This window comes from Mastigoproctus giganteus, chromosome 1 (genome assembly GCF_048544385.1).
Source record: "Mastigoproctus giganteus isolate SK-2022 chromosome 1, ASM4854438v1, whole genome shotgun sequence".
Classification (NCBI taxonomy): domain Eukaryota; kingdom Metazoa; phylum Arthropoda; class Arachnida; order Uropygi; family Thelyphonidae; genus Mastigoproctus; species Mastigoproctus giganteus.
In genome coordinates this window covers 77,687,525-77,710,429 of record NC_143575.1, presented here as the reverse complement: position 1 = coordinate 77,710,429, position 22,905 = coordinate 77,687,525, and the positions used below count along the sequence as shown (strand labels likewise).

The 22,905-nt window shown below is 37.1% G+C and overlaps 2 protein-coding genes across 2 annotated transcripts in view; both read right to left on the bottom strand.

Annotated features, from left to right (window-relative positions):
• Nucleotides 1-22,905, bottom strand: part of LOC150090908 (uncharacterized) — a 202,000-nt gene that overhangs the window by 113,408 nt on the left and 65,687 nt on the right. Inside the window, exon 3 of the mRNA XM_090380604.1 lies at nt 21,402-21,417. Within this exon, the coding sequence (XP_090236730.1) occupies nt 21,402-21,417 (16 nt within the window). The remainder of the gene's footprint in view (nt 1-21,401; nt 21,418-22,905) is intronic.
• LOC150090909 (irregular chiasm C-roughest protein-like) lies at nt 9,577-10,686 on the bottom strand. Its single transcript, XM_090377891.1, has one exon. The coding sequence runs from the start codon at nt 10,684-10,686 to the stop codon at nt 9,577-9,579; it is 1,110 nt and encodes a 369-aa protein (XP_090234017.1).

Genomic DNA, 22,905 nt, shown 5'->3' with positions numbered 1-22,905 from the left:
CCAACAAACACCCGTTTAATTTTGCCAGGGCTGCTGCTTCTTAAGGTAATGACATTCCCATGCCCAACATCTGTCAAAGATTTCAAGTTACTAGAATTGTTGTGATATCGTCACATATCAGATTTAATGATGATAAATTTATTAGGAAAACAATTAGTGGATCAGGATGCAACTCCATTTGTCAAATCAATGATGAATCGCAACCACAGATTGGCTATGGATACAAGAGCTCGGCAAAAGTCAACGAAAACAATTTATGAGAATCAATTGGCAATATGGAAATTATAATAAAAAAAATTAATATTTTATTTTTATTTGAAATTTTTGTATTCCAAATTGTTGTAAATCAGTAAAACTTGCAATAAATATATACACTGTTTTTTTTGTTAGCGAGCCAGTCGTTAAATATTTACCAACACACCACTTCATTCAGACACCTGCATGCAGGACTCAAGATGTGGCCTGACCATTGCCTTATGCAAAAGGGGTTCAAAAAAGATTTGTATTCACTCAGATGTAGTTGTGATAGAAAGATGTATAGAAACCACACAAATTTTGGTTTCAATCTGACAGTTGTTTTTTTTTTCTCTGAATGAAATAAAGTGAAGTGTCACAATGGATAAAGTGGAATGAAGATCAGCAATTCGATTCCTCTTTCTGCAAGGGAAAACACCCAAAATAATCCAAAACAAATTGTTGTTTAGGGAGAACACTGCCCGTGTTACAGTGTGTTGCACATTGGTATAAACAATTCAAATGCGGTGGAACCTCAGTGCATGATGAAGAAATCCCAGGATGCCCAGCAGATGCTGTAACAGAAGACTGTTGCAAAAAATGAGACATTAATCCTGAAATATTGCCAAACCGGTGTCAAAGAACTAGCTCTAGAGCTTGAAATTAGTGTAGGATCAGTGGAGAATATCATCCATCAACAGTTGCGTATGAGTATAGAAGTATGGATTCCCAGACTTCTGATCCCCTACCAGAATGAAAGGACACAAAGTGCATGGTCTTTTCCTGTCAATGTGCCAGGAAAAGCAAGAGGAGAGTTTTGATATGAAAACATTTATGGTGACATTAGAGTAAAATCGACTGGTAACAAAATTTGCTTACAGTAACAGAATGACACAATTGATTGGTAACAAAATTTTTTTACAGAAATTACACAATTGACGTCACTTCCATTTAGGTGGCTGTTAAATTTTAAATGACAAATGATGTCACTTCCTAAATGGTGTTAATGATGCTAACTCAGTCACTAACGTTGATTTGGTAGAGTAAGTAGTTGATTCAGCAGAGCAAGTTCATACTAAGATATGGAAATGACGTCACTTCTTAAATGATGCTAACTCAGTCACTAACATTAATTTGGTAGAGTAAGCAGCAGGTAGTAATATTATGCAAGAATAAAAGCTTCAAAGCCACCAAAGAAGCCTCTCGTGTTGAAAAGGAACAAGCTCAAAAACATGGAAAACGAAAAATGCTGACTTTAATAAAATCTGCTTCTCAAGATTTTGATTAATGTCAACTTTCTAAGTAGCGTAAATAAGTAAGTTTTGATCAACCATTTAAAAATTTACACGGTTTTGATTCGAGAATGCAACAATAAAACAAACAAACTTCTTGCAACAGTTTTTGGTTGTGACATCATACTAGTCTACAAATGGATTTCACTAACTACTGAATTGTAAAAATACCTATAAAAGTATTTTGAAGATGACTAAAACTCCAGCTGAGCAAAATCAAGAAAAGTATGCAAGAATAAAAGCTTCAAAGCCACCGAAGAAGCTTCCCATATCGACAAAAGAACGAGTTCAAAAACATAAAGAATGAAAAAAAAATGCAGTTTAATAAAATCTGCTTCTCAAGGTTTTGATCAACATCAACCTTCTACATCAACTTCTCATCAAGAAGCTGGACCATTGGCATCACGAAATTATATTCAAGAACTTCCCAAAGATTTCAATCCAGAAGATTTGAGTTCAAATGAATTACCTGAGGATTTTCAATTGATTTCTGAACCAGCTAGACAGAATATACTGCAACAACTAGCTTTGACTGCATCATCCAGAAAGAAACAAAATCATATTTCAGCTCAATCGTCTGTGTATACATTCCACGAGTTTCAACAGTAGTCGAGCACGAAATCATTTACAAGAATGTCAAACTGACTGTAACTCCTATAAAGAATTTGAATGACAATTTCTGAAAAATACATTTGGAGCAGTTTGTGATATCTGCGATCGATTATTGTATGAAAATGACGGTCTCCAAGTAAAATTGTGTTCTCCAAGAAGTTACCCAGTTCTTCTCCTAAGATTTCCAACTGCAGACATAATGACTATGAAGGCTTGTAATACTTGTCAAGCATCTCTCAAAAATGATTCGATTCCAACATTTCTGAAGAGCAACAGTTTCGTTTATCCTGCTATTCTATCTCATCTGCCTTGACTGGATTTAGTAATTGAGTGACTCATTTCTCCTTGTATACCATTCATGCAAATTAGAAGACTAAGACATGGTTTCGGCCAAAAGGAATTTTTGGCCAAATTATAAATGTTTCTGTAAATGTTAATTCAATGGTCAATCATTTGCCTCAGAGAATAGATGACAATTATTGCATTAATGTTCATATCAAATGTAAAAAATACATAAATCGAGTTATTTAAATGGGCTTGGGTCGTAAACGAGATGTAAGGGTTTGGTTAAAGTATCTACTTATGACTCCTTTGTATTGTCTGTATGATATCAAGATTGACGAAGCATTCTTTGATGAAAGCATGGGACACGATGGTTCACCAGGAGCATCACCTACACATGATGAAATGTGTGAAGCTATGATCAACAACAAACTCTTTTGTGGAGCAATGACAAATATTTATGAATAGCTCCTGGTGAACGAAATATTCCACAAAGTTTGCTCTTTTTTTGACGAATATGCCAAATAATTGTCCTTTTCTAGCATTTACCTTGTTGGTCAGTATCAAGGTTTATAGATAATTGAAAAGTTACACCGTTTATGATGGCATCGAGTGAACTTGGTAGTTCAGATCGGCGTGGAGTGATGCCTTATTATCTTCTTTATATGGCCATGAAAATAATGAGACTAAGAACTCGAGATTCGTTAACAGCTGCTTTTAAGTATGTTGGAAAAGACACGAAGCTCACCAAAGAACAAATCCAATCTCAAAAATACGTCGATAACTGCATTGAAAACAATTTGGCATTTTTGAAATCGATTCCTAATTCAACTGGATATCATCATTCTTCTCTTTCTTGGTGATTCCTTTCTACTTCTCTCTCCCTGGGTGACTTGGAAATTTTTTTTTTGGCTGGTGCAGCATAAGCCTCAGGCTTCTTTACACCAATGGCTAATAATAATAATAATAATAACTTATTACTGTACACAACATAAAAGAGATCTGTTTGCGATGATCAGACAACTGGGTAAACCTATGTTCTTCTTAACTTTGAGTGCAAACGAAATCGGTTGGCCTAAATTGCTAAAAATTTTATAAAAATTAAACCTAAGAGTTTGGATATCCCTGATAAGCAAGCAGAAGCTCTTCATTTTATGGAAAAGGTGACGATACAGTAACGTGTGCAATTCATTTTAATAAACTTGTGGATTGGGGATCGAATTTCAACATTGTGGCAGTCCACATGCTCACATTCTTTTGTGGCTTAATAATGCTCCTAAAGAACCTATGGGAAACGGTATGAATGCAAGACAAATTTGAAACTGTCAAAAAAAAAAATAAATGCTTTAAAATGTTAAATGTGTTTGGATTCTTTTCATACTAAACCCCCTTTAACCTCATCCAAGCCAAGGATGTTTTCACATAAAATAAAACATCTTTTGTGCATACATGGTACACACGTTTTTTTTTTTTATTATAGCTAGTCGCCATAGATGAAACTTGAATCCATCATTATGATCCCAAAAGTAAGCAAATGTCAAAGCAATGGAAGCATGCAAAACCACCCTCTCCGCAAAAAGGCAAAGGTATAACCAAGTGCTGGCAAAGTGGTGTAATACTAACGGATTTCCTTCAAAAGGGCCGTACTGTAATGACAAAGTAGAATTACAACTTCCTCATAAAGCTATGTGCTGCTATAAAACAAATAAGATGAGTAAAGCTGTCAAAAGTCGTATGCCTGCTCCATGATATTGCCCCTATGCATTCCTCACATTCTGCAGTGAGGTATGTCCACAAATGTGGATTTGAAATATTGCCATTCTGCTTATTCCTCTCATCTTGCACTCTTGGATTTCTTCCTCTTTCCTGCCCTGAAGCCCTTTGCTGATGATGATTTGGTTTCTTCTGCGATTTGAAGAACAGTCATAGGACTTCTACAAAACTTACAAAACTGGCCTGCAGAAGTGTATTGAGAGATGGTAAAAATGTGTCATTTTGTCTGTTGACTGTCGAAAAAATGTAATATGTGGTGATTGTTTCAATCTTCTATTACCGCTACTTCTGAGTAAATATAAAGCTTTTTTGAACCCCTCCCCTCCCCTCATACAATGGGATAATCAACTCCTTATCCCTGCTATCAAAATCCTGTACATCATTGACAAAACACCATGAGATGTCCTAGAAGCATGTCTGCACTGCTCAGAAAACTTTACATCTGAATGCATAAATACTCCCAGATCATTTTCATTTTCCACTTCTATTGGTGTAGTACCACACAGTTAGTACATTAATCTGGGATTACCACCCATATGCAGTACCTTCCACCTGTCAACATTAAACTTCAATTGCCATTTCTCAGCCATCTGCTTAATTTTTCTAGATCTTGCTACAGTAGCATACCCTGATTACCGTCAACCACCCTGTCATAATTATACCATCTGCAAACTTAGCCTTCATCCATATCATTAATAAATATAGAAAACAATCAAGGACTCAACACTGAACTCCGGTTACTCCACTAATAACATCAGTCCACGAAGAGCAGTGTCCATTTATAACAACTCTCTGTCTTTTCTCCGGCACCATCCCTTTATCCATAGCAGTAACTTTCCCTTAATGCCATACTGCTCCAATTTGTACAACAGTCTTTTATGTGCAAAAGTATCAAAAGCTTTCAATTAAACTGGTCAGACAAGGTCACCCAATAACAAATCCATGCTGATTGAAATATAATTGCACCCTTGTCTAGATGGTGCCGCATTACTTCTTTAACCAGTCACTCCATTATTTTCCCTGGAAGAGAAGTTGAGCTAACAGGTCTTTAATTACTTGTGTCACTCTTTGATCCCCTTTGCGAATTAGCTCCAGTCAAAAAGGGCCTCCCCTAAATCCAAAGATGCCCTCATAATTATGGCTAAGGATTTGTTTTCCTCCTTTGCTGCCTCCATTAATATAATTCAATAGATCCCATCCATCCCAAATGCCTGTTTTTATGTTTAACTTCAACAATTTTCACTTCCTCTCAGTTATCACAAAATCATTTAGCTTCCTATTAAGAGTTTGAAAAGCTTCTGGCATTTCCTTCCTTCTAGAATCCTCATGTGTGAATGTAGATGCAAAATATCAGTTCAGTTTGTCAGCAACATGAGAAGGATCATCAACAACTAAACCATCGATATCAAGTTGACAAATGTTATTCATTCTCTTCTTTCTAGTATTTAAGTAAATAAAGAAGTCTTCACTTTTTTTCATCCAAGCATCAATAGAAATTCTGAAATCATTTCTAAATTTTCATAAATGAAATCAAGGAATAGACGGTAGTATGTCAAAATTTGCAGATAATGTGAAGATTAAGAGCATAGTTAATGATCAACACTTCTTCAGGATGACTTAAATAGGCTTCAAGAATGGCCAGAAAGGTGGCAGCCATGTTGCTATTCCAAAAGCATTTCTTTGCATTTTGCAAAGACTTGTGCTTGGGGAATAGTAACTATCCCTTTTTTGGTGATTTATTGAACATTTGCTTATTCTAGGTGGTAGATGACTCTCATCAACCGGTGCAATACCACCACTTTTCTTATTGGAGGCTTGAAATGGTGAAAAGCATATTTATTCTCCAGAATAAAGTTTCCGGCATTCCCTCCAACCCATCTCCTTTAACCCATACACCATACTAAGTACTATAGGTTTCTATACCGTTTGTGTTCAGGGTTGTCATAAAATAGACATAGGGAAATTATAATCCTACTTTATAAGGGAATTGTAAGCCCTCAATTAGAATACTGTGTTCCTGTATAAAAAGACACTGAGCTCCTTGAAAGGGTCCAAAGATGTCAACCTGCTTGGTGAGATCCTCAGAAGGTTATCTATGAGGAAAAATATATGGCTGCACAGCTAGGCAACGTAGCCGAGTGGTCAGGAGCGGGAGTGCAGTAGCACACGCTCTTTGAGTAGACCGGGGTTCAAGCCCCTGACTGTTGAACATGGTTGATCTGCCAAACCACACTGGACCAGTGTGGCAGATTATGGTCCGTTTCCCTCAGCATGAATTGTTGAGGAGGCTTCCATCCTGCAGTGGGTTGATAATGGCTGCACTTTACCTTTTTTTTTTTTTTTTTACACCTTTAAGGGGAACTCAACTGAGTTGTGTTACCCCACACACACACACACACACACACATATACTCGTTACACTTACTTACTTAGGTTTTGTGTGTACTAGGGTGTGGCCGCATCAGAACTAGTTAGTCTAGGCATAACCTATACTTTTTGTTCTAAGTGTAGTTACGTCGTTTCCGACACTTTTCTTTTGGTCTGCCATCTTAATTTACCTTAGTATATTCAGTTCCGATTTATCGTCTAATGGTTTGGTTTAGGACAAAAGCCTCGTATACCCTCAGGGAAGAAGAGAGATGGAGCTGTTTATCCCCCTCTCTACCCCTCCCCGCAGTTTGGGCTTCGCGTTGTGCTTATTATTATCGGGTAATCATGCAAATGATTACTCGATAACCGCAATTAACCTCTAATCATGCTTTAACATTTAGCTTTAGTGGTTACATGTGAGGTTTTGGCAGAGAATGAGAAACTCCTATAGTGCAAAACATAATAAAGTTTAATACAAGAGAAAGTAAATCTTACATAGTTATAAATTCAACAAATCATTATGATAATAATAGGATCATGTTCTTTGGGATTATCATTCTTAAACACAGCAGTTATTAGTTACAAGATTATAAAAGGCTAGAAAGAATCCATCTTTTCGTCATCAACTTACCAGTCTAAGATACGGCTGGGCGGCGGCTCTTCCCTCCGTTCTCCGTGACTGGAACTTCTCTATTCTCTTCTATCCTCTGCAGTATCTTCTTTGCTCTCCTTCTCGTCTCGTCACCTCCTCTTCTCTCGACCTCTCTCTCGACTTCTCGTTCTCGACTCGAATTCCTCCTCCCTCTGTTCTTTCTCTGGGTGTCGAGGACCCGCTTTTATACCCCTAGTTTTCCCTTTTGTTTATACATTTTCCTTTCTCTTATTGGAGAACTCCCACGTTATGGGACACTTAATCAAAGGAGTCACCACCATCCTTGATTACGAGATGCGATGTCTCAAACATTCTGGCCACACGTGTAAACACTTCACCAGCTCCTTATTAGGAAAATGAAGAGTCTCTAGCTTACATATTCACCGAGTTTATGATGCTCGGAGGAATCTACCATATCCGTTCACACGGGTGTTTGTATATCTTCCTCTGATTCCCCCCCTTCTGTCGTCATCATTTGCATGTCAAGCTAAGCGCATCTCTCCTGTGTTTATAAAAATGTAACCCGTTAAGTGGCTCCCAAGATAGCATCGCCGGCCAGCAATTGCAAGCCTATGTAGAGATTTTGATAGGCTTTCTTTTACACAGTTGCTGTGGCTAATTTCGCCATATTTTAAGTCGCCATTATAACAGGTTCCAATTTAAAGATTTAAGGACATCAAACTTGCTTTAATACTCAGTTTTAATAACTCTAAAATTGTCAATAAATGAAGTTTTGGATAATAACTAAAGAGGGGAATTATGAGAAATTAAAATTAATATATTTATTATAGATTTAGAGGAAAAAGCGGAATTAGCACTGCAACATCTTCCTCAGCTCCCCCTTTTTTTCAGAATTGAGACTGGGGATTTAGAAGGAAATCACTCTTCTCAATTCTGAAAAACCAAATCGGGTCCTAAACTAAAATTCCCAAAGTAAAAGATGGCTTCTTCCTTTACAACTGCCTCTACAACTAAACTATATATATATATATATATTCTCAAACACAAAATACTAGAAGGTTAATATCTATGATATTATAATATCGGTATAACATTAGTAATATTGTATCATGAACAATAATAAGTTCTTAAATCTTCCATTGGATATCTTCACGTATTATCATGCACGCACAGTTTTACAATGTATAGTATTTCTTATCTTCATTATATCTTCTCAAGTGTCCATTGTCCATATAACATTCACTAATCACAATGTTTCTTTGGTCGGCTAGGCTGTAGTACACTTCTGTTTTAAGAACGATTCACGTCTTTTCTATAGCACAATCGTCTTCCAAGATTTTCTCCAAGCATGATACATTGTTCATGTAATAAAATAAACAAAGTTAGTACACGTTCTTATCATTATATTTATATATGTGTTTTTCATAATGCTAATATATAACTATAAATAACACTGACCAATAATAGAAAAAGTAACAATCAAATGTTTTTTTTTTTTTTCAAGAATTTAAACCTTTAAAAGCATTAATACTTCCATAATTATTTCACAATTACTATTATAAGTATATCACTCTAACATAGTTATTCCATTAAAATTTCATTTGAATGTCAGTAGAATGTCAACAGAAGTATTCATAAAGTTCAAAGTTCTAAGTGTTTCTTTTTTTTTTAATTCACTCGAAATTTTTTTTTTTTTTTTTTTTTTCACACGGGACAATGAGTCCCTACACACACAGTTTGAACGTTTCCTAAAAAATAAAAGCACTTCTGAAGTTCATTTAGACATCAGGGAAGAGGAGAAAGGCTTTTCCTCCCCTTTCTTCTTATTCTAGGCTGGTAATGCTTACACGATCGTTGTCATTCTCACTATAATAAACTTGGTAAGTGCGTGTTTGATTTGAAGTTTCCATATTGATGCTTCCACACTTCCATAGCTTCCATAACACTGTTCCTAGTGTGATTAAGATCAACACTATGGCTGGGATTCCTAAAGTAAGGTATACTGCTTCACGAGACCAATTCCATTCTAGATGCACCATTAATTTTAATTGTCCCCATTGATTCCATACAAGACATTCATAAAAGCCAAATTGTTCTGCTTGGACTGAGTCGATGCTGAGAGTACTGGTTACATCTCGTTGACTCCATACTTCCAAATGAGTAGTTAGCAGTTCATTAGTCATGGTATTTTTCCAGGTCACATTCTGTAGAGGAGGAACATGTTTAAAAACACATTGTAGCCGAACGTCGTCTCCTAAACTTGCTAGATGTGTTTTACAGTTTCCTTCTGGTGATCCTTTTATATAAATTAATGCCTGGTCTTTCACTAAAGGATAGTTTGAGATTTCTGCTGTACAAGTGTAGCGACCTGACGTTTGACGTGTCATCTTAGACACACATGTCATCTTGATAAAGTAGAAATGATACTGCTTTGAATAATCTTATCCTCGAAATACCATTTTATTACTGGAAGTGGATTTCCTCTAGCTTCACACTGTAGCAAAACTGGATTTCCTTGGATTGTAGCAATATCGTTCAATTTAGATATGAAAATGGGTCCGTAAGATACTGTCATTATGAAGGAAGCTTGGGCTGTTCCTAGTTCGTTTCGGACTAAGCAGGTGAAGTTATCGTTATGATTTGTTCTCATAACGCTTTTAATTTCAAGAGAAGCATTTCCTTGTTTTGTTAGCATTTCTCCGTTTTTAAACCATTTGTAAACGAAAACATCTGGGTTTGCTCTGGCTTCACATTTTAATTTGAACCGATCGTATTCACGTGCGATTTTTGAGGTTGTTTTCATAGTGATTCTTGGCTTATACTTCACTAGGACTGTGATTGAGACCATTTGAGGATGCAAGTAAGTTAGATGATTAGCGACACAGGTAAATGCTTTCTTATCATACTCTGGTGATAGAGTGGTTATGCATTTCAAATAAGCGTTCACTCTTATTTTGTCTGACCATAATTCCTGACTGGCTTGTACTGATCTGTTGATGGGATTACCATTAAAATGAATCCATCTCAAAATAGCTGGTGGTTTTCCTGCTAAAGATTTGCATGTAAGAGTGGCTTGCTCCCCTTCGTTTCCACTAAGGAATGAGCCTTCTCCGATTAGAGGTGGTAGAGGCGTAACATAAATTGTTACAATAGCTGTACTTGATCGGAACTGACGTCCATCCTTAGTTTGAACGTGGTGGCAAAAATATTTACCTTCATCTGTCAGCTGTAGTTGGGTGATTTGCAATGCAAAATCATTCTCTCTAGGTGATCCGACGATTTTATAATCAGGAAGCCCTGGCGGTCTGAAAAGGTGGTCTGTGCTTTTTCCGTTGAAAAACCATTTTACAGTGACCGTGATATTTGAAACTAATCTGCAGGGGATGATGATAGTTTGACCAGTAATGGCCTCTCTATCTACTGGCTGAAGAATGAAGATACCGGTATGATAAGGCATACATCGAATAAGTAGCGTAACTAGCAGGAACATGATCTGTGCTGGAGAAGTCATATTGATGAGTATTCTGGTATGTATTTCTGTCAAAAATAACATTACCCCTTTTTTTTTTTCTCTGGGCCTAAAGTAAAATAAAACTTTAATGTAGGAGATAGTGGAAATTTTTTTTTTTTTTTCATTAAATTTACTTCAAAGACCTAAATACTAAAATCAGAGTTGAACATATTTTTTTTTTGATCGTTCGATTTGATAGGCTCATTTTTTTTCCAGGAGGCGTGAGAAGACGAATATAAAACTTCTTTTGTTACTTCTTCCTCTTCTTTTCTTCTCTCATATATATATATATATATATATTTTTTTTTTTTTTTTTTTTTTTTGATGAGAAAAAGAAGAATCTTTCACTCAACATCTGAATGTTGATCTTTAGTTTTATTCATCTCTCTAAGCTTTAGATATACAAAGTGAGAGAGAATCTACCCTAATTGCTTCTTCCTCCTTCCGATTTTTACATAATTGGATGATTCTTATAGGAAAACCTGTAACAATGTTACTCTTACTTCCTGTCTGAGATTCAGTTGCACATGATCTATGTACTCTCTTACCTTCCCTGCGGTCGATCTCACTGATTTTCCAGTAGTCAGTCCTGCTAAGGCAGTCATTCTCCATATAATTTTGAACACCTTCCACACACTCTTTATCATGAAAAACATACCTTTTATTGTCTGCCATACTGACCCTAGTATGAGCTTCGCATACCAAAAAACAAGTGCTAAAATTATTCCCACTATTATATAGATCCCATAGATAACGTACTTGGGTAAACAATGTCTATTTCTAATCAAATCCCAACATATAACACAAGATAATCTTCAACACTCGTCTCTTCCTAATAAATGTTTAATTCCTTCAACAATCTTACCCTTTTGTGAAATAAGCAAGAACTTTAAAGGTCCCGGGGTTAACAAGAACTCCTGGGGAACACTCACTTGAAGGGGTTTCTTTATCCATGACAAAAGATCTCTCTGCTCCAAATTTTCGTATGATTAAGGTACCTGCATGTGTCAAAGTAAAAAGGGAATTCATAGACATTACCTTGAAACCTTATTTGTTCAAATCAAACGTCTTGCTTCACAAAGTTCAGAGCAGTTATAGCCACATGTTATTCCTTATAGGTAGGTTTTGAGTGATGTGAGTTAGCACGGAGATAATCGTAGTTTATGTAGCATGAAGAAGACAGCTGAATTTTTTTTTTTTTTTTTTCATGCAGTTTAATCGATAATAACTATGTATTTGCTGTCTTGACATTCCTATGTAATGTCAATAACTCCTTAATTCCATATGTAAAACAGTTATAATTAGTAGATGAAGTTCTATTTTAAAATTATTTGTAGAACCAAAATTCTGATTTAGATTGCTCCAAACCTTTATTTGAGAGTAAAAATGAGTTTTCTTTTTTTTAAAACAGTACAAGGAGAAGATCCCCTTATTTTGACCTTAGACTTCAGATGATATCTCTTTTTTTTTTTTTCTTTTTTTTTTTAACTCTTTTCTTTTCTCTTGAACTTGAATTTAGACATGCAATGAGAGAGAGAGAAAACAAAAAGTAACTAGGGTGGCGCCTATAAAGTCCTAGATCCTTTGTATCCTTCCTCTCCTCTTTTAAATTTTGTATACTCAAAATATATTTTTTTGGGGAAAAATATTATTTGCTCAGTAATAGTGGTTGTTTAATACTAGTTAATTAAAAGTTCTGGACGATTCACTTTTTTTTTTTTTTGATTCCTAAAAGATAACTTATGCTTCTGCTTGTAATTACAGTTAGGATAAATTGATTTCTCTTTCCTGTGTCTCTAACTATACCATTTAATACTCTGTGCTTCTTGGGCTATCCAATAATATAACTGCTGATAAAACTTAATGATAGAGTCGAATGACATCTATCCTTTTCCCCCTTTTTTTTTTTTTTTTTTTCCATTATGGTAACCTCCTCGATTCCAAGTTAAGCCAGTAGGTACAATACATGAAAATGCTAATTCTTGGGATTATGCTCATTTCAACGCATCTAGGAACTTCACTACATAATCATATCCCTCGTTCGCCCAATTTCGTTCCGAAGTTGGTTCGGTATCGGGTTCGAATATAGGTTCTGTTGCCCACTGTACCATTTAATACTCTGTGCTTCTTGGGCTATCCAATAATATAACTGCTGATAAAACTTAATGATAGAGTCGAATGACATCTATCCTTTTCCCCCTTTTTTTTTTTTTTTTTTTTTTCCATTATGGTAACCTCCTCGATTCCAAGTTAAGCCAGTAGGTACAATACATGAAAATGCTAATTCTTGGGATTATGCTCATTTCAACGCATCTAGGAACTTCACTACATAATCATATCCCTCGTTCGCCCAATTTCGTTCCGAAGTTGGTTCGGTATCGGGTTCGAATATAGGTTCTGTTGCCCACTGTACAAGTCGATCATAAATACTCAGACCTTCAGAGTGCGGCGGTGCTGCTTCTGCCCTTTCTTCAGAGCAAATTTGAGCTGGCTGAGTCTTGTCTTCTTTCACAATATTTTCGGAGGGACCGCTTTGGTCCATTTCTTCATCTGTCGATTGGGCTATTTCAGGAGCAGTTATCTCATTTTGTGACTGGGGTAGTATTTTCTCTTCCTTATGCTCAGGGATTGATACAGAATGAGGCTCATGACTTCTACTCCGTAGATTATATTGGTGTGTTGGCTGGGAATGCACTTGCTGTTTTCTGCCTGGCAAAGTGGCATTATCCTCTTGCCTTTGACTCTGTGAAACTATTTGTTCTTCTTGCTTTACTACTGTTGATTGTTTTTGATTCTTATTAGGTAAATACCTGAACGGGATCGAAACGGGCAAACTTGGCACCTGGTAAACTTCTGGGTCAATCCATTCTTCTTCTTCTGATTCAACATATACCTCTTCTGGTTTTGTGTGTTCAGAGGTTTGTTCAGGTAGGGAGGTGGTTTCTGACAGCTCTAAACGTAGTTCTGGAAACGGTTTGCGTTCTATGACTTTAGATATATGCACTGAATCTGATAGTTAACTTCCGATGCTTGAGATATCACACGATATGGTCCACTACTCTGACGTGACAACTTGCGTGTTCTACCTGGTTTAACCATTGGAGTATAGAGATATACTATGCTTCCAACCCTAATCTGCTTATCTACGGCCTTAGTAGAGCGATATTTTTCTTGTGTTTGTGCAGCGTTTTCCAGATGTTGCTGAACTATTTCATAAGTTCGTTGCATCCTTGCTACCATTTGCTCCGAATAATGCTCCAAAGAGGCGTATGTAGGATGGGTTTCTGAAGTCCAGATGTGCTGTGGCATTACAATATCTCTTCCATACATTAAATAATTTGGTGTTTCATGGGTAGCAGAATGTACAGCTGAATGATATGCTGCTACTGCCAATGGAACACAGATATGCCAGTGTGATTGCGTAGAATTCACGACATGCGATAGGATTGCTGCCAGAGTTTTATTCAGCCTCTCTACTCTTCCGTTGGTTTGGGGATGAAAAGCAGTGGTTTGAAGCTTCTTAATGCCCAGTTTTTGATAGATCTCTTTCATTAAAGTTGATAGGAAGTTAGTTCCTCTATCTGTCAGCAGGGTTTGTGGGATTCCATGTCTGGCAACCACATGATTTACAAAAGCTGTAGCTATTTCCTCTGCTTTCTGTGTCTTGAGAGGTATTGCTTCCACATAACGTGTAAAGCAGTCTAATACCATTAATAAATATTTATGTCCATCTAGACTGGTCGGCAATGGACCAAGGATGTCCATGCTCACTGTATACCAGGGAGATGATTCCGTTGGGAGTCGCAGCAAGTGTGCTTTTGCTTTTGGATTATATCCTCTTCTTTCTAGCCGACCGGGCTAGCCGAGTGGGTAAAGTACCTGCCCGGCAACCCAAAGGTCGCGGGTTCGATTCCCGCCTCGGGCTTGGATCAAAGTACTGCAAAAACCTTGGGAGGTGCAATATGGCCACAGAAGCCAATGCGCCAACAACTACCAAATCAAAAAAAAAAAAAAAAATCTTCTTTCTAAGCATGAAGGGCAAGAACTGACATAAGCTTTAATTTCCTTGTATATATTTGTCCAGAAGAAATTTCTTCGTACTTTCTGTAGAGTTTTGTCAAACGATAGATGGCCACTGGAAGGACTGCCGTGACAAGCTTCCAAAATCTGACCTTTTAATACAAGTGGAACCACAACTTGTTCAAATGGCTGTTCTCGAGTTGATTTAGCATCAGGTAAGGAGTAATGATATAATATCCCCTCATTTAAATAATAAGAATCTGGAATCTTAGCTAAAGCTTGGCCATTTCCCTCTAATTGTGTGATTAAGGCGTTTAGACTGTTGTCTTCCCTCTGTAATGTTCTCATTAATTCCTTAGTAGCCTCCTTGGGCATTACTAATGCTTCCAACATAATTCCGGTCGACATCGTCGCAACTTCTTCAGTTCTAGGTTTCTTTAAGCACTTAGGCTTTGCATCTTCTTCTAACACTGGTCTAGACAAAAAATCTGCGTTTAAATGCATTCTACCTGGTCGGTAGATTACATCAAACCTGTAATCCTGGATCATTAAATTCCATCTAGTTAAACTAGGAGTTGGATTTTTTAATTTCAATAGATAACTTAATGCTGAATTATCTGTGATGATCTTAAAATAATTCCCATACAAATACAGGCGAAACTGAGATATGGAGTACACCACAGCTAAACTTTCCTTTTCTACAGTGCTGTAGGATTTTTCAGCCTGTTTTAAGAGTCGACTTACGTAAGCAATTGGATGTCTCTCCCCATCTTTTGTATTCTGCTCTAAGACCCCTGAGATAGCAGTCTGACTTGCATCTGTGGCAAGGAAAAAGGGCTGGGAGAAGTCTGGGTAAATAAGGACCGGCTCTGTTATAAGGGCCATTTTCAATTTCTCAAAGGCGGACTGTGTTGACTCGTCCCACTTAAATGGGGTGTCCTTTTTTGTGAGATCAGTTAATGGCTTGGCCACCTTCGCATAGTCCTTAATAAACTTTCTATAGAATCCTGTCATTCCCAAGAATCTTCTCACCTGCTTCACACTCCTAGGATGAATACAGTTTTCGACTGCTGAGATATTTTTTCAATCTGGCCGGATCCCTTCTGAGCTGACTCTATGGCCGAGGTATGTGATTTCTTCTTTTAAGAAATCACATTTGGATGGCTTAAGCTTTAGATCATACTGCCGCAAGCGCTGGAACACCAGTTCCAACCGCTCTAAGTGTTCTGAGAACGTCTTGCTGGCAACCACGATGTCATCCAGATACCAAAAAATGGACTGTGTTTTGAGACCTTGCAATACGATCGTCATGGCTCTCGAAAAACTAGCCGGGGCCCCCTGGAGGCCGAATGGGAGTTTTTCACATTCAAATAATCCTCTTCCCGTTGTAAATGCGGTTTTATGCTTATCAGCGGGATGCACTGGGATTTTCCAATATCCCGATTGCATATCAAGCGAAGAGAAGAAACGGGATCCCGAAAGGAGGTCCAATATTTGTGAAATTAACGGAAGCGGAAAGGAATCTGTGACCGATTTAGAATTTAATTTCCTAAAGTCAATACACATTCTCATCGATTCATCTTTTTTTTTCACCATAACAATCGGAGCACTGTAGGGTGAAGTACTTGGAGAAATTATGCCTGCGTCCAACAACCCATCGATCTGTCGGTCGACCTCGTTTTGCAAAGAATATGGTGTCCGATAAGCTCGTTGTGCAACTGGGGTATCATCTGTAAGTTTTATTCTATGATATAGAACTGTAGAATGACCTAATTGGGATGGAGAATTAGCAAAAACGTCTCTATATTTATGTAGTAATCGAGATAACTCCTGTCGCTGTGAATCAGTCAAATGATTCAGCTTGAAGTCATTAATAGTCACTGGAGGCAGCTTTTTCCTGTTATCTTGTTTACCTGCAAAATTAACTTCATTCATTTTAATACATTCTATAACAGCAATTCCCATACGTTTTGGTAGATGTAATGGTTCATCAGAAACATTTGCCACTAGGACTGACACCCTTCTGTCCTGAGATACCTGGTCAATTGAAGTCCTTACAGCTACATCGCTCCGGCCTAGATTATAATTCGGCTCTACAATTACTGATTGCCCTGGGAGAACCTTGGAATTACACTGAACTGTTAGTATAGATTCAGTATTAGGTGGTAAGATATGTTTAGAAGTTAGTTTTCCTACTGTGGGTTTTGTGTCACCTAGGATTTTTTTCCTAACTCCTATTTCCCTCATGCAAATACCAAGTGGTAAAGATTTTAAAATTCTCTTCCCAGAATCTATGACAAAAGAACGACGGCGTAAGATGTCTGAACCCAGGACAATTTCATATCTAGGGCTTAAGGTATCTGAGGCTACAAGAACATGTTCTGTAAATGTTTTTCCATCTAATGTTAAGTTTACTGTAATTTTCGAATGCAAGGGTACAATATTTCCCCCGATTCCACAAACAGTAACATCAGGTGGCCTTTGTTTTAAAAATCTGTCATTTTTAATTTTGTGAAAAATATCTGCACTAATTAAAGTTACTGAAGCCCCACTGTCAATTAAAAATGTTGTTGGGATACCTTGAATAAAGCCTGCCACTAAGGGTAACTCTGTATCGTTCTCAGCTGTGAAAACACCATGCTCGGCTCTATTATACTTACTATGTTTTGGAATCTGTTTAAAAGATTTTGGTTGTCAACTCGATCTTCGACCAAATTGTCGGTCTGAAGCCACTCCCATATGATTAATCTGCCTACGATTGAATACCCTAGGTTGTCTATATTCAGTATTATCCCTATATAACATTCCTCTAGGTCTAGCATAATAAGTATTTGATCCTATATTATTTTGAAAACGATTTCTTACCCTGTTATCAAAAGGCATCCTAACTTGTGGAGCGCTAGTGTAGTCATTTCTGGCTACTGTTGGTCTCCGATAGCCCTGCCGATAAGAGGCCTCTTGACTCGGGGTAAAGATACGTGGTCTTCCCGTAACATTTTCGCTCCTCTCTCTGTTTATATCTCTTTCCGATGGTCCTAACGCTCTGCTCTGTCTACCGTAATTTGACCCTACTTGGTGGCGCGCAGCTTCTCTGTTTGTAAACAATACGCTGTGCGGAGCGCTCTCGGCAATTGGCCTCACAGCGGTGTCTCGCACATTAGGCAGATAACCCTGCTTACACTGATTTTGTCTAATTTCTTGTAACTGTTGGTCAATTCCCGCTGTGAAATTCTGAAATTTGCTGGCAAGGGTAGACAAGTTTCTTTCTAAGCTATGTAGATTAGTGTTGTTCGTTGATAATGCTTCTAGTGATTGTTGTAACGAATTTATTTGTTCTTGTTCAGGAGTTAAAATTCGATCGTTAGCAGTTTCGGCCAAATTTATAGTAACGTGTTTAGTTTGAGTTAATCTTTCATTTTGTTCCTCACGAGTTGAAATTTCTAGCGCTTGTTGATAAGTGGCTGGATTTTGACTAAGAACTAAACGTTTCAATCTAGGGTTTAATCCGTTCAAAAATTGTGCTAATAATGTCTGATCTCTTAACGCAAGTATTTCTAGTGTTTCATTCTCAGTTTTAAAAGCAACCCTACACAAATTGTTTAAACAAGTGCCAAACTGAATGACTGTTTTGGAAGATTCCTGCCTAGCAGAGCTAAATTTTTGCAATTGTGATATGATAGGTTGTGAACGTTCAAAACGTGTTATAAATGCCTCTTTAAATTTCTCATAATCCTTTTCTGATCTTAACTCCATCGAATGAGAGAGAAAATCATAGGTGGGGCCCTTCAGCCGACTTTTCACCACTGCGATTTTCTCTCTGCCAGACCAGTTTGCAATGCTTGCAGTTTCTTCCAGTGATTCGAAAAAGAACGAGGCCGACGGCCCTTCATCGTCTTTCCCAAAGTACATTGGAACTAAATTAAGAAAACCAGCAATTTGAGGCGGATGCACCCTTGCAGGTGTTGCCTCATGTTGGGTGGGAAATAAAGGTTCAGAAATTTCTAAATTCGCCCCATCTAAGCTTGGACTTTCCATTTTGCTGTGTAATATTTGTATGTTAAACGCTTATATTAAGTTAATATCAATGCACCTACCGTACAGACCCAATTTTACAAATAAATATACTTACCATTTTATGGCTAAATGGGCATTTCAAATATTATTAGTATTAAATTTAGCTTTCTAAGATTTTATGTAGCGCGCAAAAGTTAAGAAAAATAAAATTCAAATAAAGTTACTATATAGAGAAAGGTAAGAAATACAAAAATTTCATCAGCAACAAGCAGCAACTTTTAATTCTCTTTTATTTACCTTTAAAAACATTTATAGTATGTTTACATTACTAACTATTAAGTTTTTTTTTCGTTCATGCCTATATTCCCAAGCCAAAATGTATGCAGCTAACTGCTTTATAATATGTTGCTACTTTTTGCTCTGCATTATCAAACAACTATAATGATAATAATATTGATATTTTATCATAGCTAAATAAAAGTAGTACAGTAAAATTCTCTCTGCCAAGAACTCAAAAACACCACCGTCCATTTCATCTTTCTACTTATTAGTCCTGTAAGCTTAATCAGTTTCTATTCACTACTCAAAACCATCCTGGGCGCAAGGCACCATGTTACCCCGCACGCACACACACACACACACATATACTCGTTACACTTACTTACTTAGGTTTTGTGTGTACTAGGGTGTGGCCGCATCAGAACTAGTTAGTCTAGGCATAACCTATACTTTTTGTTCTAAGTGTAGTTACGTCGTTTCCGACACTTTTCTTTTGGTCTGCCATCTTAATTTACCTTAGTATATTCAGTTCCGATTTATCGTCTAATGGTTTGGTTTAGGACAAAAGCCTCGTATACCCTCAGGGAAGAAGAGAGATGGAGCTGTTTATCCCCCTCTCTACCCCTCCCCGCAGTTTGGGCTTCGCGTTGTGCTTATTATTATCGGGTAATCATGCAACTGATTACTCGATAACCGCAATTAACCTCTAATCATGCTTTAACATTTAGCTTTAGTGGTTACATGTGAGGTTTTGGCAGAGAATGAGAAACTCCTATAGTGCAAAACATAATAAAGTTTAATACAAGAGAAAGTAAATCTTACATAGTTATAAATTCAACAAATCATTATGATAATAATAGGATCATGTTCTTTGGGATTATCATTCTTAAACACAGCAGTTATTAGTTACAAGATTATAAAAGGCTAGAAAGAATCCATCTTTTCGTCATCAACTTACCAGTCTAAGATACTGCTGGGCGGCGGCTCTTCCCTCCGTTCTCCGTGACTGGAACTTCTCTATTCTCGTCTATCCTCTGCAGTATCTTCTTTGCTCTCCTTCTCGTCTCGTCACCTCCTCTTCTCTCGACCTCTCTCTCGACTTCTCGTTCTCGACTTGAATTCCTCCTCCCTCTGTTCTTTCTCTGGGTGTCGAGGACCCGCTTTTATACCCCTAGTTCTCCCTTTTGTTTATACATTTTCCTTTCTCTTATTGGAGAACTCCCACGTTATGGGACACTTAATCAAAGGAGTCACCACCATCCTTGATTACGAGATGCGATGTCTCAAACATTCTGGCCACACGTGTAGACACTTCACCAGCTCCTTATTAGGAAAATGAAGAGTCTCTAGCTTACATATTCACCGAGTTTATGATGCTCGGAGGAATCTACCATATCCGTTCACACGGGTGTTTGTATATCTTCCTCTGATTCCCCCCCTTCTGTCGTCATCATTTGCATGTCAAGCTAAGCGCATCTCTCCTGTGTTTATAAAAATGTAACCCGTTAAGTGGCTCCCAAGATAGCATCGCCAGCCAGCAATTGCAGGCCTATGTAGAGATTTTGATAGGCTTTCTTTTACACAGTTGCTGTGGCTAATTTCGCCATATTTTAAGTCGCCATTATAACAGGTTCCAATTTAAAGATTTAAGGACATCAAACTTGCTTTAATACTCAGTTTTAATAACTCTAAAATTGTCAATAAATGAAGTTTTGGATAATAACTAAATAGGGGAATTATGAGAAATTAAAATTAATATATTTATTATAGATTTAGAGGAAAAGGCGGAATTAGCACTGCAACAGTTGAATGAAGGTGAAATTTTCACTGTTATAAATGATTTCAAAACTAGAGGCCATAAATTCATTAATAAATTCAAATAAATTACTTTTATGCAGCGAGTTATTAATTACTGAAACAGGTTTCCTACACTGGTAGTTGAGTTTGACAGCTTGGGGAAATTTAAAGGTCAGCTGATAGTATATATTGTGAGGAGAGAAACACATAGGTTGTTTCTTTTTTTATTTTTTTTTATTATTAATTTCATTTTTTATTGTTTTATTTTTATTTAGTTATATATGTTATTTTTTGATATATCAAAAGCCTGTGGCTTCCTTGCACTTATATGACTAATACTAATATTTTACTGAAACTGAAATGTGCAACTAGGATTCTGGATCTCGGCATGTTTATTTCAAATATCAGATTATCATGGGGAGAAAAAAGATAATGTTATGAAACAGAAAAGTTTGTTATTTCAGAAGTGAACAAAATAAATTAACTTCCAGTTTATTCTTATTTAAATAAATTTAAATGCAAGCAGGATAAACATATTCATCATACTACGTTAGTAGTTTCAATAATAACATAGACAAAGCAAAATCAATAAAAGGAGTACTCACCTTTTGCAATTCTTTCCTTTTTTTTGTCACATCACAGAAGAAAAAAAATTAATTACTGTTATATCATAAACACAACAGATAATATTTAGAACTTGTTAATTTGGCTGTTGTGCAGACAGTATTATTTATATGACACAAATGGTACAGATTAGGGTTATAGCTGTTATAAAATATAAACCAGCTCTCAGGAGTTTGAGGCCACAGTTATACAGCATGTCCTCCAAAATTACTATCAATAAAAAATGCGTATATTCCGTAAACTAATGGTGATAGAATCACGATTTTTTTTTTTTTTTTTTTTATTTCTCAGAGATGTACAGACATCCAAAATGTCAGTAAATCTCTATGTGTGTCTCTCCTTGATGTCTGACAGGCCACCAAAGCCTGTCAGACATCAAGACAGTATTCTATCTCTCACCAGGTATTAGTAGTAGTAGTAGTGGCATGTGATGCAAGAAAGCAAATGTATGAGCTTATGCAGCATCAGCCAAAAAAAAAAAAAAAAATCACACCATTCCCTCCAAATGCCTGTCCAGTTCCTCCTTAAATTTATTCAACCTATCAACTTCCACAACGACAGATGGAAGTTTGTTCCAGCAATTAACCACCCGCTGGCTAAAGGCAAATTTCCGCACATCCAATCTACATCTGTCTTTTCTTAATTTGAATTTATGCCCCCTTAGGTTCGTAATCTGAACAAGTGGAAGGATCCCATCAGAATTCAGCGTGCTGAACCCATTCAAGGCCTTATACACCTCAATCAGATCACCGCGCAGGTGCCTAGTCTCCAGCCACTGCAATTTGCAGAACTTAAGCCTCTCTTGATAAGAGGATCCCTTCATTCCCCTCACTAATCTTGTTGCCCTTCTCTGTACACGCTCAAGTAAATCTACATCAGTCCTAAAATGAGGCCTCCAGACCTGTACGCAGTACTCAAGGCGTGGCCTGACCATTGCCTTATACAGAGGGATAATCACCTCCTTTTCCCTGCTAGCAAAATTCCTATATATCATTGACAAAACCCCATGACCTGCCCTGGCAGCCTGTCTGCATTGCTCAGAAAACTTCATATCTGCCTACACAATTACTCCCAGGTCTTTTTCATTTTCTACCACCTTAAGTGTAGTACCACACAGTTGGTACGTTTCTCTGGGGTTACTATGCAAATGCAAAGTACTGCATATGGGTTCTACCCATATGCAGTACTTTGCATTTGTCAAGGTTAAACTTCAGTTGCCACTTCTTAGCCCATCTGCCCAAATTATCTAGATCCTGTTGCAGTAGCACACTGCCATTACTGTCATTAACAACCCTGCCAACCTTTGTATCATCTGCAAACTTCGACACTAAGCCTGATATTAATTCATCAATATCATTGATAAATATACAAAACAACAGTGGACCCAACACCGAACCCTGTGGGACTCCACTAACATTAGTCCAAGAAGAGCAGCACCCATTGATTACTACCCTCTGTCTTCTCCCACTTAACCATCCTTTTATC